This window comes from Cololabis saira, chromosome 12 (genome assembly GCF_033807715.1).
Source record: "Cololabis saira isolate AMF1-May2022 chromosome 12, fColSai1.1, whole genome shotgun sequence".
NCBI lineage: Eukaryota > Metazoa > Chordata > Actinopteri > Beloniformes > Belonidae > Cololabis > Cololabis saira.
This window is the reverse complement of record NC_084598.1, coordinates 13,940,659-13,955,920: the sequence shown is the minus strand read 5'-3', so window position 1 is coordinate 13,955,920 and position 15,262 is coordinate 13,940,659. Positions and strand designations below refer to the sequence as shown.

The following is a 15,262-nucleotide window of genomic DNA, read 5'->3' as shown; positions in this document are numbered from 1 at the left end:
GGCTGTTGATTGATTGTGTTTTGGTAAATGGTTTAAAAGTTTAAATTACACCTCAACCCTGCAAAAACAACCACTCTTGAAATAAGCCTAATATTCCCAAATCTTGTCAAAAGGGTCTCATTTTTAGCAAAAATATCTAAAACAGTCTTCTAACAAGGCATTTTCACTTTCGTAGATCTGGGTTTTTTCCATTGACTGAAGTGAAACGGCACATTTAGGACACAAATATGATCCAGTTGGTTTGGCCAATTCAGCTCCACACTTAATTTTAATTTAAACCTCTGATGTGGGACTTTGATGCAGTTGCAGTCATCAGGATTGCATTTCAGGAGAATGTGAGAAAAGACAAACAAAAAAAGCAGAGATGCTCAACGCTTCATCCTGAGGGGGCGAGACAGCAGAGAGACGAGTGGCAGAACATGTACCTGCACATCTTTGGTTTTGTTGTGTGAAATGAGCAGAAATTAAAACCTTGACACCTTTCTGTTTCAGGTTTTGTTTGCAGCCTTTGTTGTTCAGACAGTAAAGCCCCGGTCCCCTTCCATCACAGCAGAATACATATTTAGGTTATTGCTCAGCGGGCTGTGATGCGTGACATACTTTGTGCGATGGGAAATGTCCCAGTAACCCCACGGCGAGACCATCTGCTCCCCAGCAACACAAACTGTTGTGGGAAGCAGCTGTTTGAATCTCCAGGTCTTGTCAGGTTAAATTTCTGTCCCCAGAGTTCCAACTAAAACTGCGGCGTCTCTATTTTACTCATGCCCGGAAAACATTTCAAATGTTTAAACTGAAAAAAAAAGCACCAACTTAAGAAAAATTAATTAATCAGACATCTCAAAAACAAAATGCACAGAGTGACATTTTCCTCACGATGCCTTCTGATGCTTGTTGAATGCAGACACAAAAACAGGCAGCACCCACATAAATGAGGATTTTACCATTTTTAATCAAAGCTAGAATTCCTCTGAAATAAAAAAAAAATCCTCTACTGTAGCTTTGAACAACATGGAAATAAAAAGAGGAAATCAACCAAAGCTGCGCAGAAGCATTGAGAACAGCCGCGCCGAACTTCTGATCAATGACGTCAGCATGACAACAGAGGTGAACATCAGGAAGATCAGGAACAGTTTAAAACACACGAAACTCAAACACGGCAACCGATCCACCTCAATAAATCCACAGCGTTGCCTTCTCCCTCCTGGACGAGGTTATAAAACACTCTCTTAGAAATATTTACACGACAACAGATGAAGTTCGTTAAAGGGACAGAAACGAGCTCCGGACTGACTATCAGCACCGGCAGCTTTCCTCGCCGAGTGATTATTGTGCACAGAGAACGAGCTCAGGTTGAAATGTGTGGACTCTAAACTGAAAGAAACAAATTTACAATTAAAAGCTCCACTTGCATAAAAAAGAGGCTCAAAATGTGAGATTTAGTCATTCAATCACTGCTACTCAATGTCGCTAGCAAATGTCCCGAAGAAAAGATAAAAACATACAATTTCAAAACAAATGAAACTCCGTTTGTACAATTTGAGATGAAACCAGAGCAACGTGGAGGAAGTGGCTCCCAGGCCGATACACAGTATATTGTCTTTATTTACATGTTATAATAGTTTGTGTTGAACCATGTTCTCCTCTCAACCAGACCATTTGTGAAGGATGGACGTAGTCGTTGACGTGTAAAACCACTACAGGGCGTCTGAACGCCCTCTTTGGAACCAATGGGCTGCCGTTCAAATGTCAACAAAGACTTAATGCAAAAAAGTGCTGCTTTTATTCCCCCTGAAAATAATTCCATCATTTCTCAGTTGTTGTTTTTTTTGCCCAATCAGCTTCCAGTATCACTGTCCAGCTCCGCCCTCTTGTCCAGTTAGGGACACACCCAGCTCAAAAGTGACCCCGATGGTTGACGGCCAAGCCAGGGAGATGTTTCACACACCAGTGACGCCACACGGCTGCATCCACCTTTCATCTAAACGTTGCTGATGACGAGGGGAAAACGGGAGTTTTCCTCGGTCCCTGAATGAATCCTGACACTAAACCTGTTTACTTCCAAATGAGGAAGATGTTGGTCATCCATTAAATCATGCTGGTAAACATTTGCATAAACAAGTGCTATAAAGACATGTTTTTATGACTTTAACATAAATCTGGGAAGATTTTGATTATTTTCAGCAGAGCACTGCAACAAGTCTGTCCTCCTACATCCAGGAAAGGAGGACCGGCGGCAGAACTGTCTCTGGATGAAATTTAAAGGGTTAAACAGATTTATTTTGACCATATTGTTTGAGATGGATGCACCTACAGGCAGCGATGGCTCGTGGGCATTTTAAAGCCTCAACTGCGGTTTTTAAACAGCAGCTGGTGAATCTGGCAACGCAGTAGGTCATCCAAGAAGATGCCCCGCCCCCATCACATCCCGCTTCATCTTTTTTTAGGGTACTTTCAGACAGGAAGGATCTTTTTTCTCTGTTCACACCTCTCAAGCGAAAGACTAAAGCTGACTGTCCGGAGGGCGAGAAGTAAGGTGCCAATCGGGGGGGTAACCATGGCAACAGTGATCAAACTGCACCAGACGGCGTGTAGCGATTGTTTCTTAAAGCTAACAGGCTACAGCTGCGTCCTGGATTACCGTGTTATCCGTTAACGGTTACATGAGCGGGCTCGGGCCTCTCCGCCACCGCCAGGAACAAACGCAGCTCCTTGTCCCCCACCGGGAGAACAGACGGTGCGTGTCCGTGCGTCATCGCGGGAATAAAATCACGGCCCGTCTTGTATATACAGTCTGGTAACTGCTCGTGGAGCTCCTTTCTTTTTAATAAATGAACGCTAGTCATCAGTTGAGGAAAAAAAAGAAAACACCGTCCCTCTGAACAAATCTTAAAACTCTTCTATGCTTTTTTTTAAATTACAGAACAGGAAAATATTTATATTTAGTACTAATATTAGTGCAATTACACAATCTCAGCCTGGAGAAATATCACACTTATAAAACTATCACTCTTTTAAGGATTTTAACTAAACTAAGGTCTGGTATCCGACTCCTTTTGTGCGTTTGTAAATTGCCACAGCCTGATGCTAGAAAATCTTTGACACCGTTAAACGCGTGATCAAACGAACCCTGCGTCAGCTCAAGCGTCAACAGACCTCAAACTAAGTCGACAGGAGCTGATCGGAGCACAGATCAACTAGTCGACCTGTTGTCCCCATACCGGAGTCCTGCTGGAGGCCGTGTGGGATCCTTGTTTAGTCACTGGGAAAGAAGAAAAAGACACATCGTTGTCTTCTTGCAGTGGTCATTTTGTCCACCAGAAGGACAGTGTTCCCTCCAGAATCAGAGTCCCGTTCCTGACAAGTCTGACCCGTCGCTGATTGAGTTTCTTCTGGGACGGGAGGAGTCAGCGGCAGACTGACAAATGTCTCACCGTGCACAGGTCACTCAGAAGCTGCCTGATTCGTTGTTTGAGCTGCGGGAGGCGGGACAAAGGGTCTGGAGGCTCAAGTTCACCCGAGTGGTCCAACCAGGACTCCAACACTGGAGAAACAGAAGCAGAAGAGAAAATTAGCCCTGTACGTCATTTTTATCATAGCGGAAATATGCCAGTTATGACATAAAAGTACATGAAACTAAGCTGCACCGAGAGAAAACACAGCCAAAACTACACCACTTTTTCTTTATTCAAAAAGTTGTCTCTTTTAGTAATTCTGTAGAAAAGGAAATAATCTACTCTTATGTTAAATGTGAAGCGTGCAGTGACCTCTGGTGGCGGGAAATGGAAACTGCAAACAACTGATCATCTTGTTTTACCATCGGAAGAAGTGCTCATTCATCGTCATGTCTGTGTGTGTGTGTGTGTGTGTGTGTGTGTGTGTGTGTGTGTGTGTGTGTGTGTGTGTGTGTGTGTGTGTGTGTGTGTGTGTGTGTGTGTGTGTGTGTGTGTGTGTGTGTGTGTTACCATCCAGCTCCCGCTCTATCAGGTCCATCCTGGCGCTGATCTGGTTCTGAACGGACTCCACGTGCTGCAGCAGGTTCAGCTGACACTCGCTCACGGATGCCGTGTGAGTGCGTGTGTTTCCTGCGTGGTCCTCTTGCCCCGCGTCAGTGTCACTGAGCGAGTCTGTGCTCGTGTCCGCGGTGGCGTCGGCTGGTGGCCTGTGAAGATCTTCAGACGTGATCTCCTACAGAAACAGAGAAAGGAACTGACATTTACTTTCTGAAAACGAAGATAGAAGAATGAATGAAAACTTTTCAAGACCCCACCACCAGAATTAAACTCTCAGAAAAGGAGCTGAATTCAGTCATTGGTGTATAATGTAGGCTATTTCTTGATGCTGCAGCCTATGATGTTGTTTTTGGCCCGTCCAGGAGGGAAGGAAGCCTCTCCAGCGTAGCGCTGCACGCCAGTGAGAACACGACTGACTAGACAAGTGCAATGTTTGCAGCCTCGATCAGATTCAGCCGCTGAGGGTTTTGGGTCCGTGTCTTCGTGGTTGTGTCAGTCAGCGGGACTTTCTAAACCGTCTTTTTACAAACCTCACACACCTGAAGTCAGTCCATGTTGAACCCAAGTCTCTGAGAGCAGCGGGCAGCAAAAGGCAAGAAGAGTTGCACGTTCTCCAGGATGAAGCTGGTACTGGTTGCCAGTGGTGTCATGACAACAGCAGGAGCTTACTGCTGCTGTTACGAGAGGAGGCTTTGTTTTATTTTTATCACAATCTTGTTGCTGCAATGTCCGTGGAGCTGGAGTCCAGGAACATTCAGCTTTACAGTCCGTAAAGTGAAATAAAGACTGTTCTCATCAAAAAAGCAAAGAGGGATTCACGATTTGACCAGATCTGTGGAAATGACTCATGACGAGATGACGGCACTTTGTTTGCACGTGTGTTTGCATGAACCTCAGAAAGGAGCCCTGGGTACTCTAAACACCATCGAATTAGAAAAAGATGAGATCAAATGGAAAATGGAAATGTAAAAAATAATACTGAAATGAACTTGGACTTTGATTTCTTGTCAGACAGTTTGAAACCAATATTTTGTGTCTCTACTCATCAGCCCAATGTGATATGTAATATATATGTCTATTTCAGGTCTGTAAGACTCCCCAAAACAGTTTTTCTACCTTCTCCTCAACTTCCTGCTTCCCCACCGCTCTCTCCTCAGCTTTCTCCCAGGATGCCCCGGGCTTCTGGTAGCAGTGCTCGCTGCTGACGTAACACGCGGGAGGCTCTTCTTTCGGGCCGGATGCCAATCTCGGACCCTCTTCCTGTCTCCATGGCAACCTCCACAGCTCCAGGTCAGGGTGCGATGGAGAGCTGCGCAGATGGACGTACAGGGTCACTGGGCGAGCGTCTCGGCAGACGTGCCCGTTGGCAGAGCTGAGGCGCCGGAGCGGCTGTACTCACTGTAACAGGCTGATCTTGAGCTGCAGCCCGCTGATGACCTGGTGCAGGACCTGCGTGTGCGCCAGCAGGCGGTGAGTGTGGGAGATCTTGGAGGCGTTGATCTCAGAGTAGTTCTCCCTCACGCACGATAAGCCGAACATGTGACCCGAGACCACCCAGTCGGGTTCAGACAGGAAGCGCTGCGCCCGCCTCCAACCTGCACGAGCGTTACAGCAGACAGCAGTCAGAGAGAAGATGCAAACACTAAACATCACTCGCTCAGATATGGAGCGGCTGCGTTTCGTCGGCTCAGCAACGTCGCTACACAGATGAGTCCATTAATGACTTCAAATAAAAATGATCGGCAAGTATTATCTTCAAATATTTATCATTTCAGCGATTATTAAACCATTAAAAAGTTTCAGCTTCCCAGATTTGGGGTTTTAACTTGGGAGACATGAAAGCCACCTGCATAGATGCTCTAAAACACAGAAACGTTTACTCTTAATACCCCTGAAAGCGTCCTGTTCAGAGCCGCAGACAGAGGTGTCAAGTAACGAAGTACAAATGCTTTGTTACCTTACTTAAGTAGAAATTTTGGTTATCTATACTTCACTGGAGTAATTATTTTTCAGACGACTTTTTACTTTTAGTCCTTACATTTTCACACAATTATTTGTACTTTTTACTCCTTACATTTTAAAAACAGCCTCGTTACTCTATTTCATTTCGGCCTTTAGAAAAAAACTATCCAGTTAAATTGCGCCATCCGGATAGAGTGAATTTGGTTGTGGTTGTTTCAGATGTTTTTGTCCAGTTTTGTTCTTACATCCGTTTCCCTCAGATTCCTGCAACTAAACTTGGATGTACATTCCAATAAAGGTTAGGATAAATGATAACATGCCTCTGAAGTTTGACTTTTTGCACCATAACAATACTTATAGGCAACTAGTCATCATATCTCCTGCTCTCTGAAACACATGTTAATGCTCAATAGTACACATATATGGTTCTTTAATATATTTGCATTATACTAAGATGCATTCATTTTCAATGGCTTTGTCCTTAATGGCTTTTTCCCCTCTTACATTACTTTTACTTTTATACTTTTTTTTTTTTTTTTTTAGATTTTTTTGGGCTCTAGTGGCCCTTTATTGAAGATGCAGACTGGAAAGGGGTAGAGAGAGAGATCGGGGAAGACACGCAGCAAAGGTGCACGGGCTGGATTTGAACCCGCGACCGCTGCAGGAGGAGGACTGTAGCCTCAGTATATGAGCTGCCACTTAACCCACTGCGCCACCGAGCGGCCCTTACTTTTATACTTTAAGTAGTTTTGAAACCAGCACTTTTATACTTTTACTTGAGTAAAAAACTTCAGTTGATACTTCAACTTCTACAGGAGTATTTTTAAACTCTAGTGTCTATACATCTACCTGAGTAATGAATGTGAATACTTTTGACACCTCTGGCCGCGGACGATGAGCACTAAGGGCTACCCGTTGGCTGACGTGTGAACCATGAAGGGGGGTGTTTGAAGCGTACCTGCGGTCTGTCTGCAGCAGTAGCAGATGTAGTTGTGAGGAACATTGTCTTCGTATAGACCCATGCAGGTGCCATGCTGCCAGCACAGACACGACTCACACTGCAGAGAAGCAAAGTCAACACCTGAAATAAGTCCCCTGCTGAACAGAGAGCCCTGCCTGCAGCTGTCGGGGCTCAACCCGCCGCTGGAGCCGGCAGTTTTAAACTATAACATCTTAGACACGCCCCTGTTTGTGGGCGGTTCTTCACTTGCCTGGATCATGAAGTCGTTCTCTTCGTCCACCTCACAGACGCACCTCACCACCTCGCACTCGTCTGTTTCCGTGGTAACCAGCCAGGAGGGCGTGTCCTCCCCGCTCTCTGCTGTTAGCGTTGACCAGTCACTGCCGTCGTCGACTGAAAGGAGGGAGTGAGTTCAGGACTCTTGAGTTTCTGTGACTCATGTGTGTGTGTGTGTGTGTGTGTGTGTGTGTGTGTGTGTGTGTGTGTGTGTGTGTCTGTGTGTGTGTGTGTGTGTGTGTGTGTGTGTGTGTGTGTGTGTGTGTGTGTGTGTGTATGTGTGTGTGTGTGTGTGTGTGTGTGTGTGTGTGTGTGTGTGTGTGTGTGTGTGTGTGTGTGTGTGTGTGTGTGCGCCAACCGTGTGCTTGTGAAAGCTTCAGCGTGAGTGGAGGCCTGTCTGAGTTCTCATCATCGCTGCTGCCGAGTCCTGACGAAAACAAAGAAGCTACATGACATACCGTGAACGATACCGTGGACTGAACGGGTTCTGAATGATGTCATCGCTCTCTCGCACTCTCTTTCTTCGTCCACTCCTCGTAGCGCTGTTTGAGACGTTCATTTAACCACAGGCTGTTGTGTCTCCACATGGATTCTTACCCGGGTAGCTTTTCCTCTTTTTCTTCTTCTTCTTCTTCTTTAGTTTGACTCTCAGGAAGTTCTTCCTCTCCTTCCTATCCGGTCCTCCCGTCTTCTCCTCCCCTCCGTGCTTTTTCATTTCTGCCAACGACGCAAAGACGGTTGAAGTGTGTTTCTTCACCAAAGACGGAGATCACGCGTGTCTAACTGTCAGAAAGCTGTTGTTCTTGTATGCGTCGACGCCGTCCCACCTGTTGCCATGGTGATCTGTTCTCTGTCGTCACGAGGGTAGCCGCTGTTCTGGTGTTCATTCTTCTTGGCTGATGTGAAGTCACACCCTTCAGAGGAGGACCGCTTCCTCCTACAACAACGATATTGACCCCAGTGAGCATCGACCGTGACGTCTATGAAGCTCCCGCCGGGCGGTTCTGGACTGACCTCGCTGCCTCCAGGTTGCTGCCTGTGTCCAGCTGCTGGTCCGAGTGGTAGTATTTAATATGGTAGTGCAGCAGGCCCGCTTTCCGAAAGGACTTGGAGCAGCCGGAGGCCGGACACTTGAAGGGGTTGTGGTCCAACTCGATGGAGAGAATCGGGGGAGGCTGGTTCTTTATCACCCGGTACACTGAGGAGCGAGGGAAGGAAAACTATGTCAATGTGGGGTTTGTATTTCTGGTTTAAATGGCTACGGCAACATATTAACATTCCCGTTCTGGAACGAAAAAGAAAATAAGTAAAAACGTTGACTTTAATTCTTTTTAGACAGTAGAAAAACTATTCATACAATGACTCACCAACCTTTTTATGAAGCGGGAGCAAAGATGAGCATATCCTCTTATTAAACTGTTTAAAAGATGACCTCTGACTGGTTTGTTGGTCACTGAGCTGTAAACTCAAGAGTCCAAAAGGCGCCGCGTAAGCAGCCTGAAGACAGAGAAGGGTTTTCGGGTGACTTACGTGGTTCTCTGCTGAACTTGTGAGTGGTGGGCAGGTGAGCCTGTCGCTCCATGAGGACATCTGAGGGATGGACAGGGTTAGGGTTACCATGAGCGCCAGAGAGGGAGCCAGAGAGCAGCCACGCAGCCAGGTAACGAAGGATGAAGTGATGTCTGTTTCTGTGCTCATTTTCTTTATTTCATGGGTGAATTTTGAGAGCAAAAGACTCTCAAAACCTCACATACTTTAGTTTAATCGGGAAGGTTTTTTAACTTCATATTAATCACTTTAACATCAGAGTCATCACGTAACAGAAGATTACAGTGTTGTAAAGGTTAAACGAGTTTAATGTAATTACCTCTGTCAACGTGGGAGGAGTTAGGATGAGCTTCCAGGGCGGAGTCAGCTGTGATTGTCTGGTTCTGAACTCCACCGTCTTCACCTGAAGAGGACATCATTTGGCTTAAACGGCAACTTATTTTAATACATTTTACGGGGTGGGTAGGAGGGTGTCTGAGGTCATGTGACTTACTGTCATCCGTTTTATTCTTGTCTAATGGATCAGAAAGCGCAGACTCTGCGTTCCTCTTCATTTCCTCCGCTCTGTCCTCAGCTCCTTCCTTTCCCTCTGATGTCGCTGTCTCCTCCATCTCATCTTCTCCCCTTTTCTCCTCCTCTTTCTCTCCTTCCCCATCTTCCTCCTCCTCTTCCTCTTCCTCCTCACTTTCTCCATCCTCCCATCCCTCACTTCCCACAGCACTTTTGTCAGATTTGGACTTCTGTCACACGCACGCACACACGCACACACACGCACACACAGACTCAGAGGAGCAGTGATTGGGTGAAACATCAGACGAGGGGCAGTGGAAATGCAGTGTGTCTTACTTCCTGAAAGGGTTTAACCTTTGTCGGCTTCACGGTCCGGACCACGCCGTCATAGAAACGCACCGTGTAGGAGTCTGAGACCCAGAAGACAGGAGGAAATTATTAGAAAAGGTTAGAGAGAATAATAACGCATTTTAAGTCTGGGCTGAATTTCATTTATTCAAAATATGTTTTTTTTTTTTGTTTTTTTTACTTTGTCTGCATATATATTAATGGTTAATAACAAGTTTGGTAAAACGTAAAGCATATAAATGCATTTTAGTCTTGTTAATCTTTTTTTTTTGTATGTATGTTCTCACCGTCCTTGTTGACCTTGAGGACTTTGGCCGGGTAGAAGCGACAGTCTGTCCAACACGCCAGAACCCTCGAACCCGACACGAACATCTGAGACAAAAAGAGAGAGTAAGCTTCACGCAGACATATCTACACCAGAACCAAGACCTCCACATCTGGACACATTAGGAAACCACTGAAATTCTGACCCTCGATCTGTGGAGGCAAACTTGTTTCCAGGAGAGCCCAGACTCCACCAGGGCCGCCATTTGTGTCGGATGTTTCTGCTCAGCGCCTTTACGGCCAGAACTCACAGATGGAGTCGCGGTGGGGACTTTTCAATTTTTTCTGCTGGTCCAGCGCCTCCACATCTGAGGTCATGGTCCACGGGTAGAAAAGAGTGGACCGCCCACTGCTTTAAGCTGGGCATACACTGTGCGATATTTTAAATCATTTGATTCAGCCCCATCTCAAACTGCACGACTAGATTGCTGAGTTCAAAAGTTCACAGCCCACGAGTAATGGTCTCACACTGTACGTCCCAATGCTCTGATGCGACCCGTCTGCTCACACTATACGTTCATAAAACTCACGTCGGATTTCTGTGTACTGGAACTGCAACGTCAAAAAGAAGTGGAAGAGGAGGAACCCCCGAACTTGGCAATTTGTGCCATTCTGTGTGGCGATACCTTCACGAGGAGCGACCAGGATTTAAAACACGTTTGATTTTCTTGCGAGCACACGATTTGTGATCGGGAGCTCGTCGTGAGGTGTTAATCTCTCGTCGTTACCCCACGTTTACTGCACGAGGCACGAGCAACGATTGGGTCGAAATCTGGCCCGGTCCAAAAAAATTGTTGCACGACTGGAAAATCGGTTCAAATTGAACCGACAATCGCACAGTGTCTGCCTGGCTTTAGGTGGAGGAATTTAGAAGACTGGAGCAGAAGATCATAAGACGGATTGAGACAATAAGGGGCTGTTGTGGGGAGTCAAGGCAGTTTAACAATATGCTGCAGCACTCACTTTTGGTCCTGAAGAGGGACACCAGAAAAACAAACCCCTGGAATAAGCTTCCTTTGGCTTAAGGTTTTCTCCCACTAGGGGAGTTTTTACCTGCCATTGTTTATGTAATAATTGCTCGGGGGTTTATGTTCTGGGTCTCTGGAAAGCACCTACAGACAACTTCTGTTGTAATAGATGCTATATAAATAAAATTTAATTGAATTGAATTCCTTCAAAAGGGTGGCCGGTCCAACATTGAGACTAAGGAGAGGAGTGGAGGCTGTTTGGAAGTGACGCCTTCCAGGCAAAGCTCAGGGGAGACTCAACTCGGAGGAGAGACAACTCCTGTCCCAAGTCGTCTTGGGGACATCTGTACGAGGTGGCGGGGAAGAGGGAGGTCTGGGGGACTCTACTCAGACTGGTTTCACAGTAAACCTATTTTAGATAAACAGCAGGATTTGAACAGACTGGTAATTATTTTGGACGTGCTGCATTTCATCCACTGTGAAAACACTTCTCATGAAGATACAATTGACCTTGACTGATTTATGTTACCAAGTATTTATCTATATTGCTTCTACGGCAGGGGGCTTTATGAAGAAATGAACTCTAACATGGTCAACGGAACAAACGAAGCTCCTCTGCGGCTGCTGAACGTCAGCAGGTATCAAGTGCCTTGCGTACCGGCTGAGGCTGCGACGGGTTCAGGCCCTGCCTCCTCAGGCTGACGCGCTCCAGGGGCCGCAGGTACGGCGAGCTCCAGTAAAACCATTCGTCGTGTCGGCGGCTCCACTGGCGGTAGTGAACCAGGATCTGCTCTTTGTCGTAGTCGATCTTCTCGATGGTGGCTGCATACCTGAGAGCAGCGCAAAGCAGAAAATGAAAGTCCATGATATGATCAGCAGAAATGATCAGTTGTCACCGTTACGAGGTTCCAGCACCCACAAGGATTCCAGAACAATCCAACCAGAAAACATTGATGTGTGTGGCTGACAGCTGTGGCAGACGAGCTGGAAACTGATGTGGTGTTTACCAAATTAAACAATAACGTATTAAACCTACTGCAGAATGTCACCCAGTCTGCAGTTTCGGTGGTGAATGCGTTTCACTGCGGCTCATCTTCACTCTCACCAGCTGCTAACGTGGGCGCCCGGTTGGAAATTATGAGTTGTGAAAGCCATCGTTTATTAGTTTCTTTTTCTTATTCAAAACAAGGAACAAGTTAGAACTGAAAAGCTGCTGCAGCTTTGAGGAAATATTAAAGAGCGGCTGTAGGATTTAAGCTTGGCCCAAACTAACAGGTTCTTCAAAAAAATCCAGAAAAACAATAATAATACTTGTTGTCGACAGACTTGTGCAGACATTGATGACAAGCTGATGGTAACCAGCGGCTGGAGGAGGAAAACATTTTTAAAAAATGCAGGATGGTGGGTCCTGAGGAACTGGATTTGAGGTCCGACCATGAACGTGGGAAATCCTATAAGATCTCTTGCACTCAAACACAACCCCAGTGTAAACAAACATGGCGTACTACAGACCAGAGGAAATGACGTGTTTGGACGGTTCCTCCGACAGCTCGCCTGCTGACTGGGTACCATTACATGTCAGGTACAGATCCACAGTGTGGGGAGGTGTTTGAGTCTGGGACCTTCTGCACAATCGTTCATGTTCAAAACATTAGATATTTATGATTTAAGAGTTGTGAGGCTCAAAGGTTTTTCTGAGCAAATTCTATAGCGCCTCCAATCTGATGAGTTCATCTGCAGAAGCATGAAGAGGATCTGAACTAAACTAAACTGGCCTGATTATCTCGTACAGTGTGGCAAAATGCAGGACATTTAAATGTGTCTATGTTTGTGTTCTCTGTGTGTGTGTGTGTGTGTGTGTGTGTGTGTGTGTGTGTGTGTGTGTGTGTGTGTGTGTGGTACAGACCATTTCTTTTGCCGATCTCGAGCTTCTAGCTGAGCTCCAACCTCAAAGGTGATTCCTGACCTATCTGGTGGCGTCTTCATCTGTCCGAAACAAACAAAAACAAAAGTAACTGCTATTAAAGATGAAGTGGTTATGAAAATATGTCTACTTTTGCTATAAAGTTTAGTCAATGAACTGCAACTCTTCTATTTACTGGCTTCAAGGTCTTCAAACTCATGTTGTCGTCAGAGCGCGGTGCGCATAAGTCAGTCGTGTATTAATGAGGGTGCACGGAGGGCATGGGTGCTTTTGGGGCATGCTCAGATGGGTGCAGCATCAAGTCGTGTTATTCAAACCTGGAGTCATTCGTTCCCAACTGGATATGTCACATATTTCCTACAGATTAAGAACAGACACATAGAAACAAGGCTTCATTTACTGCCATCTGCTGGGGACCTGAAATAATTAAAGTGAATTCACATAAAACCTGAAGATACTAACTGCATGGTGTGTAAGAAGAAATACTACAAAGTTCTGGATATCTAAAGCAATTACGGTTGTCAGTACATTTTAACTCATTACATTCTCATTACCGATTAATCAAAAACTGATTTATTGTAAACATTTCCACTTCAAAGTAGGAGATGAATACCAAGAAGATGGCTTTTGATTTTATGAGAAATCAGAACGTACAGCACTTTAAAAGGAGGACATTTTATTGAATCTATTCTTTGTTTTTCCTTTTATTTCAGAACAGGTTACTGACAGAAGAAGTCTGACTAGTGTTGTTGGAGGAGCTGCCGGTCCTCCAGGATCAGGACATTGGTGGCCTTTCATTGACCCTCCCTTTTTTTCAGTCCTCTTTGCTTCCATCAGTCTGCCGATATGTTTCAAGGAGAAGCAGAACAAACAGATAACTCATTTGTAGGTTGTCTTGAATTCCTGCACTATTTTTATTTTATTTCATTTATGGTTTTATACAATTTGTACAGTGTATATTTACTCATTTTATATTTTAACTTTGATGACTGAACTTTTCTTCTGGCTGTGAAACTAACCGTCCCTAGGGGACAATAAAACACCTTGAGTTCTGCTCATTTAATGATCAATAAAGAGGAGGAACCACACTATCCACCATACATGCATCAAGCAATAAACAGCTGTAATATCTCAGACCTCAGGACCAAACACTATGAAACAACCATAAGCTGTCGCTAAACTCAGGGACTTTTGCAAAATAGGGTATTCAAATGTTCAAACTTTTTAACTGAAACTTCATTTTCAATTAATCCAGTTATTGTTATTATAGCCATATATGCCGTAAGGCACTTTGAATGGCTCATTACTATGTATTGTGCTAGATAAATAAAGTTGTCCTGCCTATATTCTTGTTATTAATCCAGTCTGTTGTAATTCAAATGCTTAAAAAAAGAAAAAGAAAGAAAAGAAAAAAAACAACTTTCTAACAGATCACTGTTGTTGTTACTGACACAACCTGTATTGATCAGACCCAGATCAAAACAGAATAACTGAGTACAGAGGTTCGGAAACTCCCAGCTTACATGATTATTAAAGTGTAAATAATTAGGTCGCTTCAGTTTCCAATTGAAGAGTGTAGCCACAATGTTCAAACTTTTAAATCTTTACAGACACAAGTTAAGGCAAAAAGAAACTAAAGTAAATTAAATCTGCTCTGATCAGGCATGTCAATATATGCACGCTGTGACAGATGATGATGGCCCTTGGAACCACCCCCGCTGCTTTCTCATTGGTTCGCTCTGCTGTCAATCAAACATGGCCCCGCCCCTCGGGATCAGTTATTTGACAGCGGCTGAAAAGCTAATGCTTTCTTTGCTGGTTTTAAACATCAGCAAACAGCGACAAAAGCTCAAACTACACGTTCATAAACTACAGGTTCCATTGAAGATGGATAACAAAAGTCCAAAGTTGCAAATTAAGCGCAAGCAGCTGAGCGGAGTTGAATCTCCATTGACTGTGCAAACGCTAATAGAGCTAACTGTTAGCCTCAGCCTAGATGAACTCGTTCGGCATAAAAAGTCGCAAACAGCGGCAGGCGCTTTACGCGGGACAGCGAGCTATTCTGCAGGCGGAAGTCCTCATAAAGCCATCTCTCTTCCTAAAATGTTGATGCAAGTGGTAAAAGAGAGATAAAGAGCTTATCTACCTCTGGAGCTACTTCTTAGCGTCACCCTCTTATACTGTCATGGCTGCAGAGCGCATGCGCGGCTGCAACACAGCTGCCAAGACCTGCAGATCTCCGCCGACTAGATCACCATCAAAGGTCACATTTATTGTACGAAAACATTACCAACATACTCAACAAAAGAATAATAATAAAAAAAAAATACAATCAACAGCGAGTTAATAATTTCATACAGATATAAAAACAATAAATATTATAAAACAGAAAAAGTCCAACAAAAAAGTCTGTTGAGGTTTGTTGCATTTA

The 15,262-nt window shown here is 44.8% G+C and overlaps 1 protein-coding gene across 4 annotated transcripts; it reads right to left on the bottom strand.

The window, feature by feature from the left end:
• Positions 1-925: 925 nt before the first annotated feature.
• On the bottom strand, positions 926-15,025 carry LOC133456916 (PHD finger protein 20-like). Of its 4 annotated transcripts, none has more exons than XM_061735626.1 (19): positions 14,978-15,023; positions 13,007-13,188; positions 12,814-12,893; positions 11,566-11,737; positions 9,903-9,987; positions 9,604-9,677; positions 9,251-9,497; positions 9,077-9,160; positions 8,740-8,799; positions 8,224-8,407; positions 8,037-8,146; positions 7,807-7,926; positions 7,568-7,636; positions 7,184-7,326; positions 6,931-7,030; positions 5,410-5,605; positions 5,127-5,319; positions 3,963-4,185; positions 926-3,541 (listed from the first exon to the last, which is right to left on the bottom strand). In XM_061735626.1, exons 2-19 carry the CDS (start codon positions 13,028-13,030, stop codon positions 3,405-3,407), a joined length of 2,301 nt encoding a protein of 766 aa, XP_061591610.1. In that variant the 5' UTR covers positions 13,031-13,188; positions 14,978-15,023; the 3' UTR covers positions 926-3,404. The 4 variants fall into 4 exon arrangements, with proteins under 4 accessions (XP_061591610.1, XP_061591612.1, XP_061591609.1 ...); XM_061735628.1 differs by having other exon boundaries at positions 13,149-13,188; positions 14,978-15,021; XM_061735625.1 differs by lacking the exon at positions 14,978-15,023 and adding an exon at positions 13,559-13,616.
• Positions 15,026-15,262: the final 237 nt, after the last annotated feature.